At 35.8% G+C, this 21,806-nt stretch overlaps 1 protein-coding gene across 1 annotated transcript in view; it reads left to right on the top strand.

Annotated features, from left to right (window-relative positions):
• The window catches only part of myo3a (myosin IIIA), a 76,095-nt gene that overhangs the window by 31,052 nt on the left and 23,237 nt on the right, over window positions 1–21,806 (top strand). The window contains exons 6-20 of the mRNA XM_066718108.1: window positions 1,523–1,599; window positions 3,552–3,697; window positions 6,910–6,975; window positions 7,517–7,672; window positions 9,389–9,436; window positions 12,678–12,777; window positions 14,092–14,208; window positions 14,745–14,849; window positions 14,942–15,025; window positions 15,135–15,337; window positions 17,515–17,613; window positions 17,752–17,866; window positions 18,786–18,912; window positions 19,361–19,571; window positions 20,380–20,527. Coding sequence (XP_066574205.1) covers window positions 1,523–1,599; window positions 3,552–3,697; window positions 6,910–6,975; window positions 7,517–7,672; window positions 9,389–9,436; window positions 12,678–12,777; window positions 14,092–14,208; window positions 14,745–14,849; window positions 14,942–15,025; window positions 15,135–15,337; window positions 17,515–17,613; window positions 17,752–17,866; window positions 18,786–18,912; window positions 19,361–19,571; window positions 20,380–20,527 — 1,802 coding nt within the window. The remainder of the gene's footprint in view (window positions 1–1,522; window positions 1,600–3,551; window positions 3,698–6,909; window positions 6,976–7,516; window positions 7,673–9,388; window positions 9,437–12,677; window positions 12,778–14,091; window positions 14,209–14,744; window positions 14,850–14,941; window positions 15,026–15,134; window positions 15,338–17,514; window positions 17,614–17,751; window positions 17,867–18,785; window positions 18,913–19,360; window positions 19,572–20,379; window positions 20,528–21,806) is intronic.

Genomic DNA, 21,806 nt, shown 5'->3' with positions numbered 1-21,806 from the left:
GATAGTTGTACATGTTATGCTGCTCTTCAATCCAATGCACTGGTCTTATCCAGGGATGCACTCATGTGGCACACTTTTTTTTCTTATCCTCCAGAGTTTTTATATTTGCTCCTTTCTGTGTATGAATTAGATGAACATTGTCTCTTGGTCTGATAGGAGTCACAGCAGAGCCCTCTAGCAGCTGGAACAATGTGAGAGAGATGTCCTAGTTATTTGCTTGTGTCACAGGAATTCTGTATCATGAGATTAGTGATGGCTCTGAAGGATTATACTGCATTTGAAATGTGTTACAAATTTAACTTAGTACCGGTAATTCCTACAGAATCTTCTTTTGGCACCAAATATCACTGTTTTACTGTGGTATATTTAACTGTTGAAAGCACTAGGAGCTCAAATAAATAGATCCTTACACTATGACAAAGCATAATTAAACTAAATTGGATTAATTAAAATACTGTGGATTTAAATTAAGAAATCTTTATTTTCAAAGGGTGGCAAATTGGAGTATTGGAGTATCTGGAGTTGTGGTTAGGGCTCTGAAATCTGGAGGGGAGGGTGGTGGATTCAATCCCAGGTGGGAGGCACTGCTGTTGTACCCTTGAGCAAGGTACTGTACCTAGATTGCTCCTGTAAAAACCCAGCTGTATAAATGGGTAATTCTATGTAAAATAATAATGTGATATATTATAACAATTGTAGGTCACTCTGGATAAGGGTGTCTGCTAAGAAATATTACAATAATAATGTATTCATTTAAAACATAAAATAAAAGCTCTGTGGAGGAAGGGTTTATGAACACAAATATGGTTTCACTTAAACACTATGTGAAATATGTTACTGGTTTAAGTCGTTTAAATATGTATCTGGACCTCATCTGCTTTTATACATGCTAAAATGTAATGTAAAATTGATAAACACATAACATTCTTGTCAAATGCATCTATATTTTTAAATATATTTAATCACAATACTCCCCTATTTCTGATGCAATGCATGAATATGATAAACATATATCACTCACATTCTCCTGTTCACTATAAACAACGATTTGAATGTCAAACCTTTTCTTTCCTTAAAACTCCAATTACCAGAATGCATTGCAAAATCTGTTTAGTCTGCAAGTATCACTTGGGTTACTAGTTAAAAAAGAAGAGTAATACATTTTCTCGCTTTTGTTTTTTCTTAATCCTGAATTTTGACATGGTTTTCAACATGGTCTTTTTCAAGAAAACGTTTATTTGAGTTATATTAAATAAAGCTCAAAAGTAAAACTATAGAATATGGACCAGCCATCACTCAGGGAGGAATTCCTTTTGGACGAAGTTTAGAGATGGCTTGAGTGTTGTGTTTGAGCATGGCAGCAAGTTTAAAGAGACTGACATGCTGCTGTGAAATAATCATTTAAAATCTAAAATGGATATACACACACTCACACATTAAACTTTGCATCAGTTACCTGTTATCTGTGTATAGATTATTCAGTGCAACTGCACATTACAGCTGAGTTTTTCTCTTTGTTTAGGTGTTTCTGCCCAACTGACAAACACTCGCCTCCGCAGAAATACTTCAGTGGGAACACCTTTTTGGATGGCACCAGAGGTATGTAGCAGCTTATATGGTCACTGTTTTTATCTGAGAAACTTCATGCTTAAGAAAGGATGTTTGTCTACCTTTCAATCATAGAGAACACCGCTTATTTCAAAGTTATGTGTTGACTTATCTACCATATTTATCAAGCAAGGATGCATATTTACAGATAGGGGTTCAGTGAGGGTGCTTTTATTGTGCTAGTTTCAGATGTAGGCATTTTGGGTTGTAGCAACATCAAGAACTTAAATGTGTTGTGCACATCTTGTTAATTGATGAGATGGGTGTTATTTCAGTCTCTGATGATGGGAACCTGAAATAAATATGTGATATGTAGACATGTATGAGCTGGGGGCAGGTTTTATTTGTTCTGTTTCAAAAGAACTTGTATTTAAAAACAATGTTGTGTTGTGTTTGGTAGATCAAAGGTAGAGAAGCCTTTATGACTGAATACACTCTCGTGCAGCTCCTAAGTGTTCAAGGCCTTGGGCAGTGTCATTCTAACCTCTTGTCTGCGAAACAATCTGAATACGCAGTTCATATAGATTTCCTTTTTTGTTTTCTCTTTGTTAGAATCAATAAAAACGCAAAACAATGTAACACTAGAACATATATACATTTAAAATTGAATTTCATTGTTCATATTTGTAGGGATTTTGTTTCCTCCTCTGGCACTTTAAAATGTATTTTGGTACAAGGGGAAATTCCAGTTTAGTAGAAAGAGCTACTACTGTGTTCATGTTATTTCATGTTAATTCATAAAAAATAAAATATAATTAATTACATTTTGTTCATGGATGAATCTGCTTTTAATCTTCAAATTGTGGCTTGATTTTGTACTATTTCACAATTTCTTTTTGTCCTTAAGTGATGCTGTGTAAGTGGTTTATGGCTTGTTTATTGTATCCATTTTTTTAAGTGGACATAGCAACCAGGATTTTACCTGTGGGTCATCTGATCTGAACTTTACATAAATGCTTTGTTTATTAAAATCGGGACTTGAGAGAGAGCCTAGGCATGTGATAGGTATGACAACAATTTTGAAACTGGAGTGTGAAGAAAAGGGTGGTGTAAACGATCCCAGAGTGAGGAATACACCTGTGAAGGAAAGAACGTTTGCTGTGGTGATTACTTTTCAAGTTAGCTGGATGGTCCATGCATTTCCATAAATATTTTTGGAGTCACAGCTGCACCAAAAAGAAAAAAAAGAAAAAGCCTACAAGCTTTAGTGTAGTGGAATTATCAGCAACAGACTGATTCTGGAATCTCAATCTGAATTCAATGTAAGATCAAAATCACTTTGTTTGTAGAAGTTCAGAGTAACATCTGATGTGTTAAGTTGGAAAGATGCATCTGAAGTCAGACCCTCGTTTCGTTGTATTTCAGCATGTGGACGTTGGTTGAGTTGGGATATTTTATATCTACAGTTTTCTTGCTTCTACAAGAATAATGCCATTAAAGTTCCTTATTAGCATTGTTTACATAAACATGTATATGAAGGGATGACTTGGATTTAGCCTTTTTATTAAAGAAATGTGTAGAAAATCATTACTTTAGTAAGGCAATTATTTTGTAATTGTGTACTTTGTTATCAGTATTTGTATGAATTTGGCATATGTTCAGAGAAGTTTGTAAATCAGTGCTATTTGTCCTTCAGTTAATTAATTTTTTAACTTGATCTTAAATAGAACCTCTGTTATTTCTTCAGAGTTGTTGACTTTTTGTTTCATTCTTTCTTTGAAAATGTTGATTTGGTGATGGTAGATGGTAGTGCTGTACCTGGCCCTCTTCTTTCCACACTATATCCTCTACTTCAAGATGTAGCTGTTTTTAATCTGGCAGTTCTTTACCATGTTTAAGCAACTTAATGTCATATGTTAGCAAAACATTTCATTGACAAGAATGGTATGATTATTCTGGAATAACTTGTTATGGGATCTCTCTTTCCTTTGTTTGTGTTTCAGGTAATTGCATGTGAGCAGCAATTAGATTCTACTTATGATGCTCGATGTGATGTGTGGTCGCTTGGTATTACTGCTATTGAGCTAGGAGATGGAGACCCACCACTTGCTGACCTGCATCCTATGAGAGCTCTCTTTAAAATACCAAGGTAACATGAATCATATTATATAATATTTATGTATTTATTTTACATGGATTGGAACCTTTTCAGGCTTTATACTTCTACTTTTTATACTCCTACGCCATGAACTTACTGTACAAATCTGTAAATCAAAACTGTAAGTCAATAGCAGATAACATAATTTAATAAATGGTACAATTTTTGTTTTAACTGGAAAAGTATCAAAAGGGTGAAATTCAGTTCAAATTAGTTGCAACATATCCTCTGTATTTACCATTTAAATTATTGTATGCAAAACAAAACTATGAAAATGTTCAGATTGAATAAGCAACACAAAGTAGCCATATTTGCATACATAATAACAAACATCACAGAGCTGCACTATTTATTTTCTGCCATTATTTCAAGCATGTTATTAAAAACAGGATATTTGTAGGCAAATTAACTAACTTCGGAAGTTAAATTAAAGAGATAAGCAAATAATTCATTTTATATTGCTCATTTGATTCAGTGTGTGCAGACAGAAGAACTAAGATTATATAAGACTACACCAACACATCCATACCATTTATGTTATTGTTTCTTGCTTTTAAAATGAAGCCATTAAGAAGTAAGCATGTGACTTTGGAATGTACATCATTTTGCACACAGTCTTTGTGGCATTGCGGTTTACAACTTGCATTACAGTTTTTGGAGAAAACTGTGATGGGAAATACATGATTTCTATCTTGCCAAAGAGCCTTTCTCTATTGATAACAATATGTTAAAAACAAACTATATAAACACCCATACATTCTTAAAATCTTTCCTGCAAATATGCACTCCCACTTAAATCCCCTCCATAATTCAGCATATTCAAAAGGCAGAAACAGCATGTACTAAAAACAGCTTTTCGTTTTTAATAGCTTTGTTTCGCTTAGTACGGCTTAGTGTTTATACAGCACTCTGCCTTTCGGCCTCTTCTGATCCTGATCCCTCCCCAGAAAAATAGCCTTTATTTCCTGGCTGTCATGAATTTGAGTATATTCAGCAGCACAGCAATGTCAAGTATGCTAGCTTGAAGCCTGAGTCATTTGTTTATTTTTTCCTTTTAATTGGGTCACAAACCACTGCTGCAGCTGTGCTATCCTTTGATAGGGGGCCATGTTTGAGAGGACTGATCACACAGCCGTTGTACAGCCTCTATCACGTCTCTAGATCAAGTAACCATTAGTTTGGATTGCTGTTCTAATTTATGCTTCATTTGTTCCATAGGTTCTGTAGTACATCTAGTTAGTGAATTAAATACAGCTTTGTTTTTTTTAATTCATCGTAAAAGCTGGACAAGGACTTAAAATAAGTTAATAGATACTCATGTTTCTCTCTCTGTATAGTCACCTCGAAAACTATTTACACCCATGATAAAGATGAGCAAAACAGGCTGTATAAAATACACAACAATGGCAATTATCTATATTTTACGCTCACAAATATGGGAAAACTATCTTTATTTTATACTAATACAATTTCGCAGAGATAATGTTTGTTTATAAATTAATTAATTCATTTTTTTTTCTCAAAATGATAGGTGTCAAAATTATTGGCACTCCTAAAAATGTGTATACATAAAATCAAACAAAATGAAATCTGCATTAACATTCTACTTTTATAAGTACATCTCAGTCTTGAGAAACTCTTTGGCCATGCACACCAGCGGTTGGGTTTGGTGTCCAAAGAAGAACGCTTATGCAGAAAACCTTCTGTAAAATATGGTGGTGGGTCTTTGATGCTAAGGGGCTGTTTCAATTCCACTGGTCCTTGTTAAGGTCAGCGGCATCATGAACTCTATCAAGTACCAGGACATTTTATCCAAAAACCTGGTTTCTCTGCCCTGAGGCTGAAACTGAAACCACAAGTGGATCTTCCAGCAAGACAATGACAATGCACACATCAAAATCCACAAAGAAATGGTTAATTGACCACAAAATCAACATTTTGCAATGGCCATGTCAGTGTCCGAACCTGAATCCCATTGACAACCTATGGTTTGAATTGCAGGGCAGTCTATGAGCGTAGACTGAAGGCTATTGAGCATCTGGAAAGATTCTGTATGGAGGAATGATCTAAGATCCCTTCCAATTCATAAAAGATTATAGAAAAAGGATCAGTGCCATTTTCCTTGCAAGCTGACAAAATTAAGATAGTATAATGTAAACCACTTAAGTTACATAACAAATTCTAATCAACTCTAAGGTTATATAATTCCAGAAAGAAAAAAGAAAAAACAATAATCCTAGCATTCACTACAGATTAATAAAAAATGTATCTACCTTCTGGGGGGGAAACATTTGAATTCATTGTAGTATAGTGAACGCAAACAAAAGGCGATTTATTCAATGTAAAATGTATCTCTGCTTCTTGGGCTTCACCATTCACAGCCGCTCTTTCATCGTGGCTGTGAGCAAATACAGAAAGATTTATCCCATTAGAGAAAGATTGCATTCATCTCAACCCTTGAGCATCCAGCAGGCGTTCCCTTTCGTTTCTTTTGGTTCATTTATTGGCATACCTCTCGGAGACTGGTTTATAGTCTGAACACTTGTGAACCAGATTGCCTTAAATAATCTGACATATGCAGCCTTGATCTCGATAAGCAAAAGATGTATGCCACCCATTTAAGCAATTAATTACTGCCAGCAGAAACGGAAATAATGGACAGGCACAATTCTTCATTGGCATTCAGTAGGATCCAAGTGTATTGTGTGCCATACCGGTGCAAAATAAACTATTTTTAAAAGCAATTTAGACAGTATTGCAAATTCTATAAAATTCATGTCATTGTTCTTGAGAGTTGAGAGTTATTGCCTTGTTACTGGGTACAGTTAATACTGTAGTAGCACTAATCTGTGTTACACTTAAGGATGTTGAATTGTTCCCTGTATCAACCCATTTAATGAAAAAGATAGACCATTTGTTATATGCTTTAGGACTGATAACCCACAAGTCCATATTGCTGCAAATGAATAGCTTATAAGAGGTTCCAGCATTTAGGAGGTGAATTCTGCAGAGGAAATTAAGTTGAATTTGTTTTTCCTTCATTGTACTGCATATACCTTCCCCCCTTATACCTTGTTTCTAGGGCAATAGAGAAAATCAAGTCATTATTAAAAGCATGTGGAGGAATCAATTGTATTTCACTGTGTGTCTTTTCCTTTATGGAGCTGTGCCTCACTAGCTTGTCTATCAATTGATTTCTACAGAAACCCACCTCCAACCCTTCACCAACCAGAGCTGTGGTCTGCCGATTTCAATGACTTTATTTGCAAGTGAGTGATGACTCATGGACACAGGAATCAACAGGCACTGCATAGGGCCAAACAGGGTGAAATTATGAAATTGATCACAACTCTAACTCCCTTTATCTTTGGAATTCTTTTGAACTTTTTATTTCTCTATAGTTTGCTAACCATTCTAGCACTGTATTCCTTATGGGCAGTTAAAGAGTATAAGGACAGTGAAAGAACAAATCATACATTCAGATAGATTAAATAAACACAATTAAAATCAGTGTGATATCAGATAAAACTTAAATCCCATTTTTTTTAAATGATAAAGTTTCAGTACAGAAACAAACACGAACATTTGCCTGTATAATAGAAACATCATGTGCATTTATCCCACTATGAGTTCAGAGCTATACATGCAGTGTCCTAAAGATGAAGACATTTTTGTTTTGTGTTTGCAACAATACTGATATTCATCGTTGCTGTAGGATTATGGTGAAGTTCAGTTTTGCATATTTGTGGTTTTATAGGATATAGTGCCATCTGCTTGATTAATTTACGCTCTTTCCTTTCCCTTTTAAAGATGCTTAATTAAGGACTTTGAGCAGCGGCCTAACGTTCCAGATCTTCTGCAGCATGCCTTTATCAAACAAATTGTGGGAAAAGAAAAAATCCTACAAAAGCAGCTGATGGAACTCATCGACCTCCACCAGCAAATGGGAATCATTGAGAAGACAAGGTACTTTTATCATGTTTTCCAGATTGGTGAGGAATGTTATCCAAATGATTTAGTATTGTGGAAAGCAATGAACAATATCATACATATGCATACATGTAGCACACATTATGATGTATGATTTGTGGCATTTTTCCAGTTCATATATGCATTTTTTAACATTTAAAATGTAAAACTCACCAAATAATGGTGGGTGTCAAAATCCAGCATGTATGCTATTTCAGGATTTTGTATCATAACTTCCTAGACTATTATTATTATTATTATTATTATTATTATTATTATTATTATTATTATTATTATTATTATTATTATTATATTTATTAGTAGATGTCATTATCCAGTGCAACTTACAATCTATCACATTATTTTTACATACAATTACCCATTTAAACAGCTGAGTTTTTACTGGGGCAATCTAAGTACCCTGCACAAGGTTACAGCAGCAGTGTCCCCCACCTGGGACTGAACCCAGATTTAACTCAAATTGTTGTGAGGAAGAAAGATCCATTGCTTCTGTAGTTTTTCCACTGTGTTTCCACTATCCAAGGAAGTTATAACATAACACATACTGAAACTCTACAAGAGTGCACAATCCGGCTTTTGACACCTGCAATTATTTGATGATTTTAAATTTTAAAGAGTTCAAAGTTGCTTATGGTAGAAACTAACTGGTAAAATCCCATACACTTTACTTATTAATTAATAACACCACATATAGAGGCATAAAACCATCATTTTATAAACTGCCTGTTTCCTCTTTTATCCGTAGAGCTGATATCGATCAATGGCCTGTAGTTTATTTCTAGATTAAACCCTTTGAATGTGCAAAATTATTTATAGTCAGTCTATTATTGTGTTAGCTTAATCAAATACTTTAACCTGATCACAGTTTAAACATACCTTGGTGTGTTTCAGCTTTTAAGATTGGACAATGTGTGTGCTCTACTTCTGGTGCCTATTGTAACATACCATGCTGCTTTCCACAAAAACTAATATTAATTTCCATTCTGCTGCCTCTCAGAATGTTTCTTCTTTGTCTGTTTGTGTTTTTCTTGTTTCTTTTGTTCTCTTTACATATTATATGGGCAACGACCTTCAGAAAGCATGCATAGTATTTGGGCTACATTGCACAGTTAACTTAAGCCAAAGAAAACGAGTCCATTTGTCCAGCATATGTACATCTACACCATAGAAAAGCAATGGTCTAGACTGTGACTGTGTCTCAGCTGCAAAGCAGGTTTAGGGCTTAATGTCTTGCTCTAGCCCAGATGAAATTAGAAACTCAAGTGCATGATGAACCTTATTGTTTTTTAATGCCGCCAAGAATAAATAAAACACTCAAAGTATCTAAGTGTTCCTTGAGGATACTGAAGAAAACATCAATCGCTATGATGCATTCCTAATAGCCTCTAGACAGTCCTCTGAACTCCATGAATGAGTTCAAATAAGAATGAAGAATACCGATTGTAGCTCATAATGAAGCCTTAAGTAGTGGCGATTTAGTTTGCATCCTGTCCTGTAATTTGCACACCTGGCTCTAAACAGAATCCAGGACTTGTAATTAAATTTGCATTCTGTTTCTGTCATTATAGACAGATTATCTATAATTAACAGTCAGTCTGTTAAAGACTGGACATGTTAAGAGACCACAGTAGTGCCTCAGGTCTAAAGAAATTCAAACCACCCAAAAAAACACCCCTTCATTTTTGTGTACAGAGAACAACAAGGAAAAAACTCAGAGAGAAGCGCAGACAGTAATGAAAGGTATGTTGACATTGATATTAGTACTCTAATAATTGATAGGCAATCACTAGTTTCAACTGTCATCTTTAGTAGGATGTAGTCCCATTTTGTAGAAGTGATTCAAAACCCATCATGCCTTAGAGCAGGTCTTCCTGTGTATACTTGCATTCACCCCAAGTTTGCAGCAAAATTGGTGACGATGTTAATCACTTTCTGATTTATTTAGTTTAGTTATAGCCTAAACTGTAAATTGAAATATACATGCAAAACTGCAGTGTCTGTAATATTGGTGTAATGCAGAATGCTGGCTTGAGTCTGTATTAGCGATGTAACGGTTTGACGGTTTCACGGTGCACCTCGGTTGTAAAAACAAACGCTTGTCATGGATTTCTCATTCCAGGTATTGCATTAAAGGTGGGGTATCATTTTTTTTTTACATTCAAAGTTGTACCTATACTTTAAAAATATGACCTGAAAGTTTCATTAACATCAGTTGCTGATAACATGGAAAAAAAAAAAAAACTATATTTTTGTTAGACCGTTTTTAAAAATACATTTTACTCCTGTACTGGGAAGAACGAGAGTCCATGATGTCACACCAGCTATTTCACTGATTTAAACCACTGGCGCTCAATGGCAGATGACGGGGAAAGCGATGTTACTGGGTTGGATGTTTCGTGTGAAAGTGTTGTTGTGGACGACAATTCACCCCAACAATCCCCGACATCAGATACAGCAGAGCAGGATGACATATACACTTTTTATTTGATCTTATTTGATTAATATGCGGTGGACCGCTGTTGTAATCCCTGCATGTTTGAGACAGACTCCTTAACTGAGAGAAATTAACCTGATAATTAGCTCCTACAACTTCGCTCAAATTTATGATAGTGCTTTATTATCATGCATGGCAAATAATGGTATAATTATATTAATACTAATGTATATAATATATTTACAATATGCTTTTTATGGATTTCATTATTATTAATCATACTATTTCATTTGTTCATATGTATACACGAATACGTTAGTTTACTTTCTGTTTGTTAAACTGTATTAAAAATGGCCATAACGTGCAATTACACTCCCAATCAGTAGCATTGCTCAGCTGTTTGTAGGCGAGATATTGAACTGATCATCACAATTACTTGTTTTGTCAGTCATTCAGCAAACCGGATAAATTTTAGCGAAAGTTTAGGGATAATTAACACATTCATTTATTTAAATTTAGCAGCTAATTTTGAACCCTGTCCTGTCTCTGTGTTGTGGGATTGTGGGTCAGTTGGCAGCCCAGAGCAGCGCATCACAGAGAGGTGCGTTTCCGAGCTTGGGAATCTGCACAAAACAGCTCATCACTTGTTTTTTCAGTGTACGTTTTTGAAGGCTTTAACAATGCAGAGACACTGTTACGTTCTTGGATGCAACCATAAATTATACACCTATTTACCATGATATCTGTCCCCTGGGTGCGTTATTATGTTTGGTAATGGGTTTTTGTTAATACAGCAAAACAGCCTGAGAGACGGTGAGCAATACCTGGTGTGATGTCACGCAAAAATTTGCCACAGCTGTGAGCAAGCTGGACTTTTCACAGAGGGGTCAACTTCAGAATTTTTATACACTTACTGTCAAAACCTACACATAAAAAATACAGATAGTTGTTTTGACCTACCAGCAGTACTTTTTTTTCTGAAAAAAAGTAAAAAATGATGATACCCCACCTTTAATATACATCTCTGTGTGTTTATCAAACATATTTAATACATTAAAAATTAAATTGCTAATAATACCGTAATACCGTGATATTTTTTGTGACGGTTATCATACCGTGAAAATCTCATACCGTTACACCACTAGTCTGTATGTATTGTATAGTTTCATAACTCATAATTTAAGTCCACGGGCACCTAGAAACAAATTATTAAACAGCAAAAGTGAGTCAGCAGGCCCTGCTTGTGGAGCTGGATCTGGAGATCAACATGATGACAGCAGCATCTCAGTGCTGCTACACAAGTGTGTTGCTGAGACGCCTGCAATTGCATATCTGTGTGACCCAGAATGAGACATTTTGCAAACGTAATGAGATAATAAATGAGAAAATAAATCGGGAACCTGGTACATTGTTATTAGGTTACGCTGTTTAATAATTTGTTTTTAGGTAATGGTAATACCTTTTAACACATTTAAACGTACACACACTACTTAGAAAATGACCAGTACATTCTGTGTTCTGTAGACATGAGGTGAATACAAGTGACAAACTGTTTTGTTTTTCTCGTCACCGGAGTGGACTCAAGGCAAAGGCAGTACACACCTCTGTTTCTTTTCTTTCCCTTTCCTTCTTAATAATCTCAATAGCTGTGTGTCTTTACCTGTGTGTTTGTTTTTCTGTTTGATTTCACTACAAATTCTTGGTTGATTTAAGATCAGTTTTTACAGGCACAGCATTCAACAATTGCAATTAGAGGACATAAAACCAGACATACATGCACACAATAATGTAAATGTAAATAAATTGTGTTAATGTTCATTAAATTGCACTCATTTAGATTGCATTCACTTACTTATTTGACTTCACATTGGGGAAGAATCTTCAATAAACAAAAGCTTGTTTTAATGGTTTCATAGATTGGTGTTCGTGATCAATTAATTGAGGTTTATGTTCCTGCTACATATTCCCTCTATAACAATAAAAGCTGTATTCACTACACAGCTTTGATTGATTAAAAGGCTTTAGACTTTTAAGTGGAGAGAAATGCAATTGCTGGAAGTAATGTATGGATTATTTTGTAACGTGACATGTTTTTCCATTGTAAATTCATTGACTTTTTACATGTTTTTCGTACTCTTGGATTGAGAGGGTGGGATGAATAATAAACAATAACTGTTTGTTGGTACATTATAGGACTGCATGGAATAGAAATGTAAACAGCATAATGTATTATTTTCAAACTTCTTCACTGTATAAATTTAATGTTTCTGTTTAATGTGGTTCCTGAAATGTTACTGTGAACTATTGACCTTTCTAACAAAATGCAAAAAAATACAATGCCTTATTGAGCTGGCAGATTTTAAGCTTCTTTGTAATTATCCCATCCTAACAGCTTTGTTCCCCTTTAAAATGAATGCATTTACATAGAAGATGCACTTTTGAATACTATGTGTTCCTCAGTGAAAGAAAAAAAAAAATCCTGAGCAACAGGTGACATTACCTTTCATTCATGATAAAATCAACTGCAATTGTTTCCTTGTTTTCCAGACATGAACGCATTCATACCAAGAAAGGCAGCTACATGAAGTCCGTAAATTCCTGCGAGGATAATGTGGATGATTTGGCCACATTAGAACTGCTCGACGAAGTAAGGATTTTCACATATCAGAGCAACTAACAATATTTTTAAATTGTACATTTTATTTGATAACCGTGTGTGTGTTCATATATATACATATACTGTATACACACACACACAGATGCATTGAAATTAATTGATCGCGGGCGATGCTCAAACATTTTCTCATCCTTCCGTGTGACACTATCTACACACGCGTGTGGTTGTGCTCTCAATGTGTTGCTGTTGTAGACTGTGGAATGGAATGATGTGGAGCTCTCTGACACGGCCTCTTTTGTCAAACTGAGAGGCACGGGAGAAAGTCTTCACAGCAGGTGTCTAATAGAAACTCGAAAAAATATGAATTTCAATTTCTCTGGTATGATGTGCAAGATATCAAGGTGTCAGTGTTTTGCATCCATATCATTCTGTGCTTTAAATGTTTTCTGCATAGGTTCAAATGGACACCCTTAAACTTGTCTCAATAGAGAATTGTTTTATAATGTCTACTTCTCAAACAAGCAATAAGCCAGTTTTGGCAATATTTTATATTTTCTAAACATTATAAAATAATGCTTGGATAATCCAAAAATGTTTTCCATCTCTATTGTATTTGTTAGAGGGAAGCAAACTAAACAAACAAACAAAAATAAAAAGTAATGAAGAGATTATTACTACTCAGTCTTATATTCCATAATTAACACTTCCCTTTCTACCAATATCCTGTATTGATCACTTTTTTTTATAGTTTTTCCTTCTATGTATATACAGCTCTGGAAAAAACTGAGACCACTGCAACTCTTTCTTCAATCAGCATCTCTACATGTATGTCAGCCATTCCATTCCGTTCATATTTTTATTTGGAATTTGGGAGAAATGCTGTCAGTAGTTTATAGAATAAAACAAAAATGTTCGTTTTACCCAAACACATACCTATAAATAGTAAACCCAGAGAAACTGATAATTGTGCAGTGGTCTCTTATTTTTTTCCAGAGCTGTATACAGTGCCTATAGAAAGTCTACACTCCCTGGAACATTATTAATGTTGTTGTGTTGTGTTTGCTTGAGTTTCATGCATGTAAATTAGGATTTTTTTCCCCACTTATCTACACAGCATACTCCACACTGTTCAGGGGATATAAATATATATATATAAAAATCTATAAACTGAAATATCATAATTGGATAGGTCTCTAACCCACTGAATTAGTACTTTGGTATAATAATTAGGAAAACTGACTAAATTGTTCAAGGGTGAAGCAAAGGCAAAAGAGGTAATTGAAATGTCATCATGTGTTCAATGAAAAAAGATGAAAAAGTAAAATGGCTTTCATCCTTTATCAGAATACAGTCACCGAGCAGCTGCAGAAGCGCTACTCCAATGGCCAGATCTATACCTACGTGGGAGATATTCTTATCGCAGTCAATCCTTTTCAGAAGATGGATCTGTACACCCCACAGGTTCGCTCCGAGATCTGCACAGCCATTTATTAAGCCTTCGTTTGAAAGGGTGCTGCATCTCATTAACTTTGACTTAAATGCTTAATAAACTGCCTTACTGAGAAACTACTGTGGGCCTTAACTGCATTTGCTGAGTGTTTGTGTGTGGAGTGGTGGTATATGAAGTTTATTCTCTTGGCTACCAGCGCGTTTCATTCTCAAACACTGATTTACAGTGTCCGTCCGTGTCCGTGTCACCCGCCGTCATTCAGAGCCCGGGGCTTAAACACGTCTGCTCCAATTATTTGTTCTATGCTGTAATTTCAGAGTACATTGAGACATTAAACTGTGTAAATTTCAATAAAAACTGGAAAAATGTTGGTGTTCTAAAACTTAGTGTAGTGTATGTAATTTGTTTTATACTAATTTTGTGATATTTTTTCAAAGGTTTGTCTTACACATAACCTAATTGAATTTTGTATTTTTACCATTATGACTCTTACTGTTATTATCACATTTTTGTTATTGTTTTAATGATTTCTTTCATCTCATGGCAGTGCTCAAAAATATACATTGGGGCCAAACGCACTGCGAACCCGCCACACATCTTTGCTGTTGCTGATATAGCCTACCAGTCCATGGTGTCTTACAATGCGGATCAGGTACAAATGTCACCTTATAAACACTAAATAGTATTCTGGTAAGTTCAGTGTAAATCATGACCAACTCTTGGCCTGATGTCTTGCTCATGCAGTGCATCGTCATCAGCGGTGAGAGTGGTTCTGGGAAGACAGAGAGTGCCCATCTTCTGGTGCAGCAGTTGACAGTCCTTGGAAAGGTACAGTCTTTCTGTGTTAGACCACACATTACCGATGACTGTTCAGCTTTAGAATTTCATTATTTAATATGACATGTATGTATGTGTATACTTTGTTGTGTGTTTTTAGGCCAACAACAGAACACTTCAGGAAAAGATTCTGCTTGTTAATAGCCTAGTGGAAGCATTTGGAAATGCTTGCACAGTCATAAATGACAACTCCAGCAGGTTTGGGAAATACTTGGAAATGAAGTTCACTTGTGGTGGAACAGTGATTGGAGCCCAGATCTCAGAATATCTTCTGGAAAAATCCAGAGTCATCCACCAAGCTTTGTAAGTCATCTCTCTCCTATATTTAACCTTTGTTTAATTATTATATATATATATATATATATATATATATATATATATATACACATATACACAGTACTGTGCAAAAGTCTTAGGCAGGTGTGAACATTATGACCACCTGCCTAATATTGTGTAGGTCCCCCTTTTGCCACCAAAACAGCCCTGACCTGTCGAGGCATGGACTCCACTAGACCTCTGAAGGTGTGCTGTGGTATCTGGCACCAAGACGTTAGCAGCAGATCCTTTAAGTCCTGTAAGTTGCGAGGTGGGGCCTCCATGGATCGGACTTGTTTGTTCAGCATATCCCAGAAATGCTCAATTGGATTTAAACTCTCATGAACTCGTGATTCATCAAACCAGGCCACCTTCTTCCATTGCTCCGTGGTCCAGTTCTGATACTCACGTGCCCATTGTAGGCGCTTTCGGCAGTGGACAGGGGTCAGCATGGGCACCCTGACTGGTCTGTGGCTACGCAGCCCCATACGCAACAAACTGCGATGCACTGTGTGTTCTGACACTTTTCTGTCAGAACCAGCATTCACTTTTTTTAACCTTGGCTGCCAATGACCCTGTCGCCAGTTCACCGCTTCAGTTTTGGAGATGCTCTGACCCAGTCGTCTAACCATCACAATGTGGCCCTTGTCAAAGTCGCTCAGATCCTTACGCTGCCCATTTTTCCTGCTTCTAACACATCAACTTTGAGGACAAAATGTTCACTTGCTACCTAATATATCCCACCCACTGACAGGTGCCATGATAACAAGATTCAGTGTTATTCACTTCACCTGTCAGTGGTCATAATGTTATGGCTGATTTGGTGTGTGTATATATATATATATATATATATATATATATATATATATATATATATATAATTTTTTTTTTTTTTTTTTTTTTTTTTAAATGGTAATAATTCTAGATTACCCCAATAAAAAGTCAGTCAAGCATTGCAACATGCTTTATTTTCTCACTGCTGCTGAATTCCCCCTAGACTGTTTGAGTTGATCATTCATTGATTTTTAGCATTCTTTCTCTGTAAGTGGCTTCTGAAAGAATGAACAACAGTTTATTTTTTCCCTCTGAAGATCTTGACATTTACTATCACACTGTGATCTTTAAAAAGTTAATTCATCCCTTTGCGTCTAGCTGGGGGCAAGTAATGCGGGTGTGATCTTTATTTTTATTTGATCAAAGATCATCATTCTCCAATCCTGTCAGTGAGATTTCAGATGGTGACTCTGATAGCTTGCTAAAGGGAAAGTGTACCCGATGAAAGATTGTCTTTATGTTCAAGTATTTACTGTAACTATTCAAAATAAATGTTTAAGGTCATTATTAATGTATTTTCAAGAATAAATAATCTGTACTGGGATTTATATGTTGGAAGCAACCTGATAATCCTTCCTTTACTGTTCAAAACAACAGAAATGTGTCATTACCCAAGAAGTAATACTACTTCTTTAGAAACGGGTTGTGCTTGAAGGGATGTTTTCCACATAGAAAACCTTTAATAGGTTTTAGACTTAAAAAAATATTCGTGTTGGCAGTTTCAATTATGCTGATTAACAGTGAGCTGGCCTTTGTTTTTGCAGATAAGCAAAAACATATTGTTTTTGTATATTAAGTTGAATACGTGAATTTCTATATTACCGTTGGTGGCAATTTCATTTTATAGTTTACCTTACCCATATGTTACCATTCTGCTCTTGGGCCAGATTAAATCAAAACTTTGACCCACCCACTAATAGCAAACTACAAACCTGTACATCATAGCGGTTACATTTATAATTAAGAAAGTGGCATCTTATAAAAAATGAAGCCGCAACTGAGTACAGTTCTGTAGATTTTGATTTAATTCCAGCCCTTATTGGTTTGTCTAGTAATGTACAGTATATGGTGGTAGTTAATTTAGGAGAACAGACATTATTTAATGCACTGACATAGTTCAGTAGCAAAGCATGTATCAATGCAGGTTAATCGCTTAAACCCATCAATTGTGCTATACTCAATATAAACCACAAAAATGAATCCCTGAAAATACAATTTGTTTTTTATTATAATTTTTGTTTAACTGATCTCAAGTCTCATATTTAACTGTGTGGTATGTACTTAAAAATGAAGACCTCAGAATAAGTCTTAAATTCTTGTTGCCTCCACAGAGGAGAGAGGAACTTCCATATTTTCTATTATGTCTACGCTGGTCTGGCTGAAAGGAAGAAACTCGCACATTACAAGCTGTCTGACAACAAAACCCCAAAGTAAGGATGAAAAGAGCAAACTGTGTTGTTTCTCATTGCACTTTTAACAGTTCTTTCTGGTCAAGACACACACCATTCTTTCATCCATGGAAGCATTCCGTTCAAATCCTTTAATGCGAATCTGCTTTAAATTTACAGGTATCTTGAAAGTGAGCACGTTAAATTATTACCTGACATTGTGAACAACGCCTTTTACAAAGAGCAATTTGACTCCGTGGAACAATGCTTCAAAGTCATAGGATTTAACCTTGAGGTATGTTGAAACAATATTTTGAAGTACTGCTTGTGCACGGCCCTGTGGATTGTTTTTTTGTTTAGTTATTTTCCATAGAAAACATGAGTAGCCCTTCTTGATTTAATCATGTAGGAGCAAGCATGTACAATTGACATGAAACAGATCAATGAAGATTCTTAAGAGGATAAAAATAGCAACATGCTTGTGGGTTCTGTACGTCAGTAGTACTTATCGTATAATCACAAACCCAGCAGTGAGCCAGTGGTGCTCTGCTTGTTATTAAGAGTTTTCCTTTAAATATAGCACTGATATGAATGGCTTGCTATTTCTCTTCTGACTGCAATCTGAAGGTCTTCAAAATATGCAAAACTGCTGTGGCATTATAAAGCCCATTGTTTTAGAATGCATTTAACTTTGGTGCTATAATTTATGGATAGTGACACTCTGGCATGTCTCTGTGTGGATTGTATAGCTAATTCAGTCAAGGGTGAGATGCTCAAGATATTAATGAGATAAATCTATATACATAAAGAGAAGCTAATGGATCTGAACTTCACCAGTGACTTTGGTCTGGCTGCAGTCAGCTCTCTATATATTTCACATCATCAGAGACACAAGGCATATTCATTAATTGAATACAATTCTAGAGACACAAAACCTTTCACTATAAATACAGTTCAAGTATCCTGTTTTTCGACTGCTGTAATGTGTTTATGTATTTTGTTGCCTGATCTGATGAATTTCTGACTGTACCATTATTTTATAATGCCATTTGTTTGCACATTTCAGTTGCAAGTGAAAAACAATTTAAATAAAAAGTTGTTCCTGAAGCTAGAAATTAACTGGGATAGAAAGTCCCTAGCTGCTTCAGCCAGCTGTGTATAGTAAACAGTTACGTATTGCATTATCACTAAGCATCTCTTCCTCCTATCTATAGGAGCTGGGAAGTGTTTACAGCATTTTGGCTGCCATTTTAAATGCTGGTGACATTGAGTTTGCATCAGTTTCCTCTGAGCACCAGACTGACAAGAGCAATATTTCAAACACTACAGTGCTTGAGAGTGGTGAGTTATGTGTTTCCTGTTTTTTTCTTGTATGTAAACTTACTTTTGGCTCTTGGCAAAACTGCTAAGATGACCTCTAAATTACTGTCTTCCAGCTTTCCAATGAAAATGAAATGTGAAATGTACTCAACCTTTTACAGTATCTAGGCATATTATAAAATCAGAAATCTGTATTTTGAAAACAATGCAGTTATACATTTTTAGATTATAATTTGTTTTTCACTCTTATTTGCCACTTCATATATCATGTTGTCTTAGAAAATGTATACATCTTTCAATTTCTGCAAGGAATTAACAGGAGATAGGGTAACTAGTCAATACATCTGTCTGTTGACATGAACTTAAAATATTAAAATCCTGGCAATGCTATGTAACATATATAATCATAACTATGATCATTATAGCCTCTGTCCCTGTTTTTAAACATATTAATTAATGTGTTTCAAAGCCGCGTCTCTTCTCTATATCCGGGCGGATGAGCTGCAGGAAGCTCTCACGTCGCACTGTGTTGTCACTCGAGGAGAAACCATCGTCCGCCCCAACACTGTGGAGAAGGCCATCGAGGTGCGAGACGCCATGGGCAAGGCTCTGTTCGGCCGCCTCTTCAGCTGGATAGTGAACCGCATCAACACATTACTCAAACCTGACACCCAGCTGAGGTACGAGGGGGACAGACGATATTTTCGGTCCTGTTGCTTTTCCATGCGCTTGGCTTTCTTAGAATTCATAAAAAAAGAAGCCAAGTTGGGCTTCACTTTCAAAGATGCCCAATCCCATCATGCATTTTGATACTATAGAATTAATTATATATTCATACACACACACATATAGGTTCGTAGACATTTTTGCTTCTGTAGTCCTGCACTTTCAAGTAGTATTTATACAGATGGGAGTTGACAATGCAGTGCGGAGTGACACATTAATGATTGTCTTTTTCCCCTATTCAGAGACAGCCAGTGAGAGCTGATAATCCCCACAGGGCATGTGACATACCATACAGTTTCTGCACTGCATTTGTCTTCTTTAAGCTACAAATACAAAAAGCATCTAGTATTAAGATTCTACCGAAAGCGTGGTATAGTTTGATTATTTATATACTCAGTTTAATGTGGGTGATTTATGACATCAAATGTATATATTTTAGTAAGGCTCAGGATTCAATAAACCTCTCATCAGAAATGGTTGGCTGCCGTAATAGTAACTCCATTGTGGTAGGAGTATTAACTACCCACTTGAAATCACTTTAAATATGGCATGCATTTTTGCATTATGTCATTAACATTTCGCTCTAAGACAAATGTTTTGAAACAGAAGTTAGTCCGTGGTAATGAATGACTAAGTCCATCTCACTGACTATTTCTGGACAGCATGTTACCTGTATTGTGTAGTGTATGACCTTACACCACTCCTGTGTACCTTGAATGAAAATCTTTCCTTTTTTTATTTTACTTTTTTTCGTGTCTGCAGTGAAGATGACAAGGGTTTTAATATTGGAATTCTGGACATCTTTGGATTTGAGAACTTCAAGAGGAACTCATTCGAGCAGCTGTGCATAAACATTGCCAACGAACAGATTCAGTTCTACTTCAACCAACACATATTCGCCTGGGAGCAGGTATGGAGCTGTCCCTGTCTGTTGTACACTTGTAATTGGTCTGTTATTCTTGGAATTACTTAAATAAACTTTCACCTTAAAATGTTGGTCACACTGTACAAATACTGCAGGAATTAAACAATTAATGCATGACTACCATAGTAATAACACCTGGATATCTCTTGCACTTTTTCCTCCTTCCTCTGATGTTGGTATAACAGTTAAGGTTAGATTGAGGGTTAAGGAGAGGGGTACAGACTAGGGTTGGGTGTAAATCTCATACATGGGTTTAACATCAGAGCTCAGTAGATGTGCATGAAATATTCAGATGCTGCTCCTATGGTTTTCATATATGAATCTTTTAGGAATTTATGTCTGTTACTGTAAAGTATTACTATTATTTCTTGCCTTCACCTTATCTATTGTGAAAAAGTCATCCCATTAGATTTGATTATTATTCTTTTTTCTGTTGAAGTTTATTACTTAAATGTATTTTCCAAGCCAGGAGACTATGACTGTTTAAAGCATGCCCTTGGAAGGAGCAGCTCTACCTCTCAACAGAGAAACTATATAACCCGACCTATCTCATTTTAAGACTCCATGAACTTCTGATTAAAATAATCCTCATACTTATATAAACATTCAATAATTAAAAAATGCTGTTCTGGCTCGGTGCCCATATCCAGAGAACAGAAAACATTTCAGGTCTGTTTACCCCTCTGCCTTCGTTTCCTTTTGTTTGTTTTTTAATCGCTTGGGGCAAGTATTTCAGAAGCAGTAGTCTTTATGTCCAAAAAAAAGTCCGCAGTGTGACATTAGACTGACTTTACCCAGGGCTACAAATTGTATTTTATTTCAGAGATTAACTTCCTCAGACATGTGTGCCTAGCTACCTGCAGGCTTTGAAAAGCAAACCTTTACTTTCTCAGATTATACCTACTTGCGGTGTCTACAAATGTCATCGCCCTCTCCTTTGGGTGATTTATTCACTGGTCTTCCCAGGTCACTTTGATTTCATCATGTCTGTGGTAAACAAAGTGCTTAACACCTGCGCTACATTACTGTAATTTGAAAGATTAGCAGACGGTGGCTTGTTTTTTGAAAATAGTTGGAGAATTCAACAATGCTTAGCAATATAAGCCCAGGCTATCATTCAGATGTGACCCATTTGACGATGTCAGCCTTTTATCCCCATTTTACCTTTGTTTCAATATCCAGCAATTCTTTCAAACAACATTGTATAATAAGGCACATAAAATGAGATGCTCACTGTGTCAGATTCTGGATTTCATTGTTCATA

The sequence above is a fragment of the Amia ocellicauda genome, chromosome 2 (assembly GCF_036373705.1).
Source record: "Amia ocellicauda isolate fAmiCal2 chromosome 2, fAmiCal2.hap1, whole genome shotgun sequence".
NCBI lineage: Eukaryota > Metazoa > Chordata > Actinopteri > Amiiformes > Amiidae > Amia > Amia ocellicauda.
Note: the sequence above shows the minus strand (reverse complement) of the source record. Positions and strands in the feature narration are given on the sequence as shown.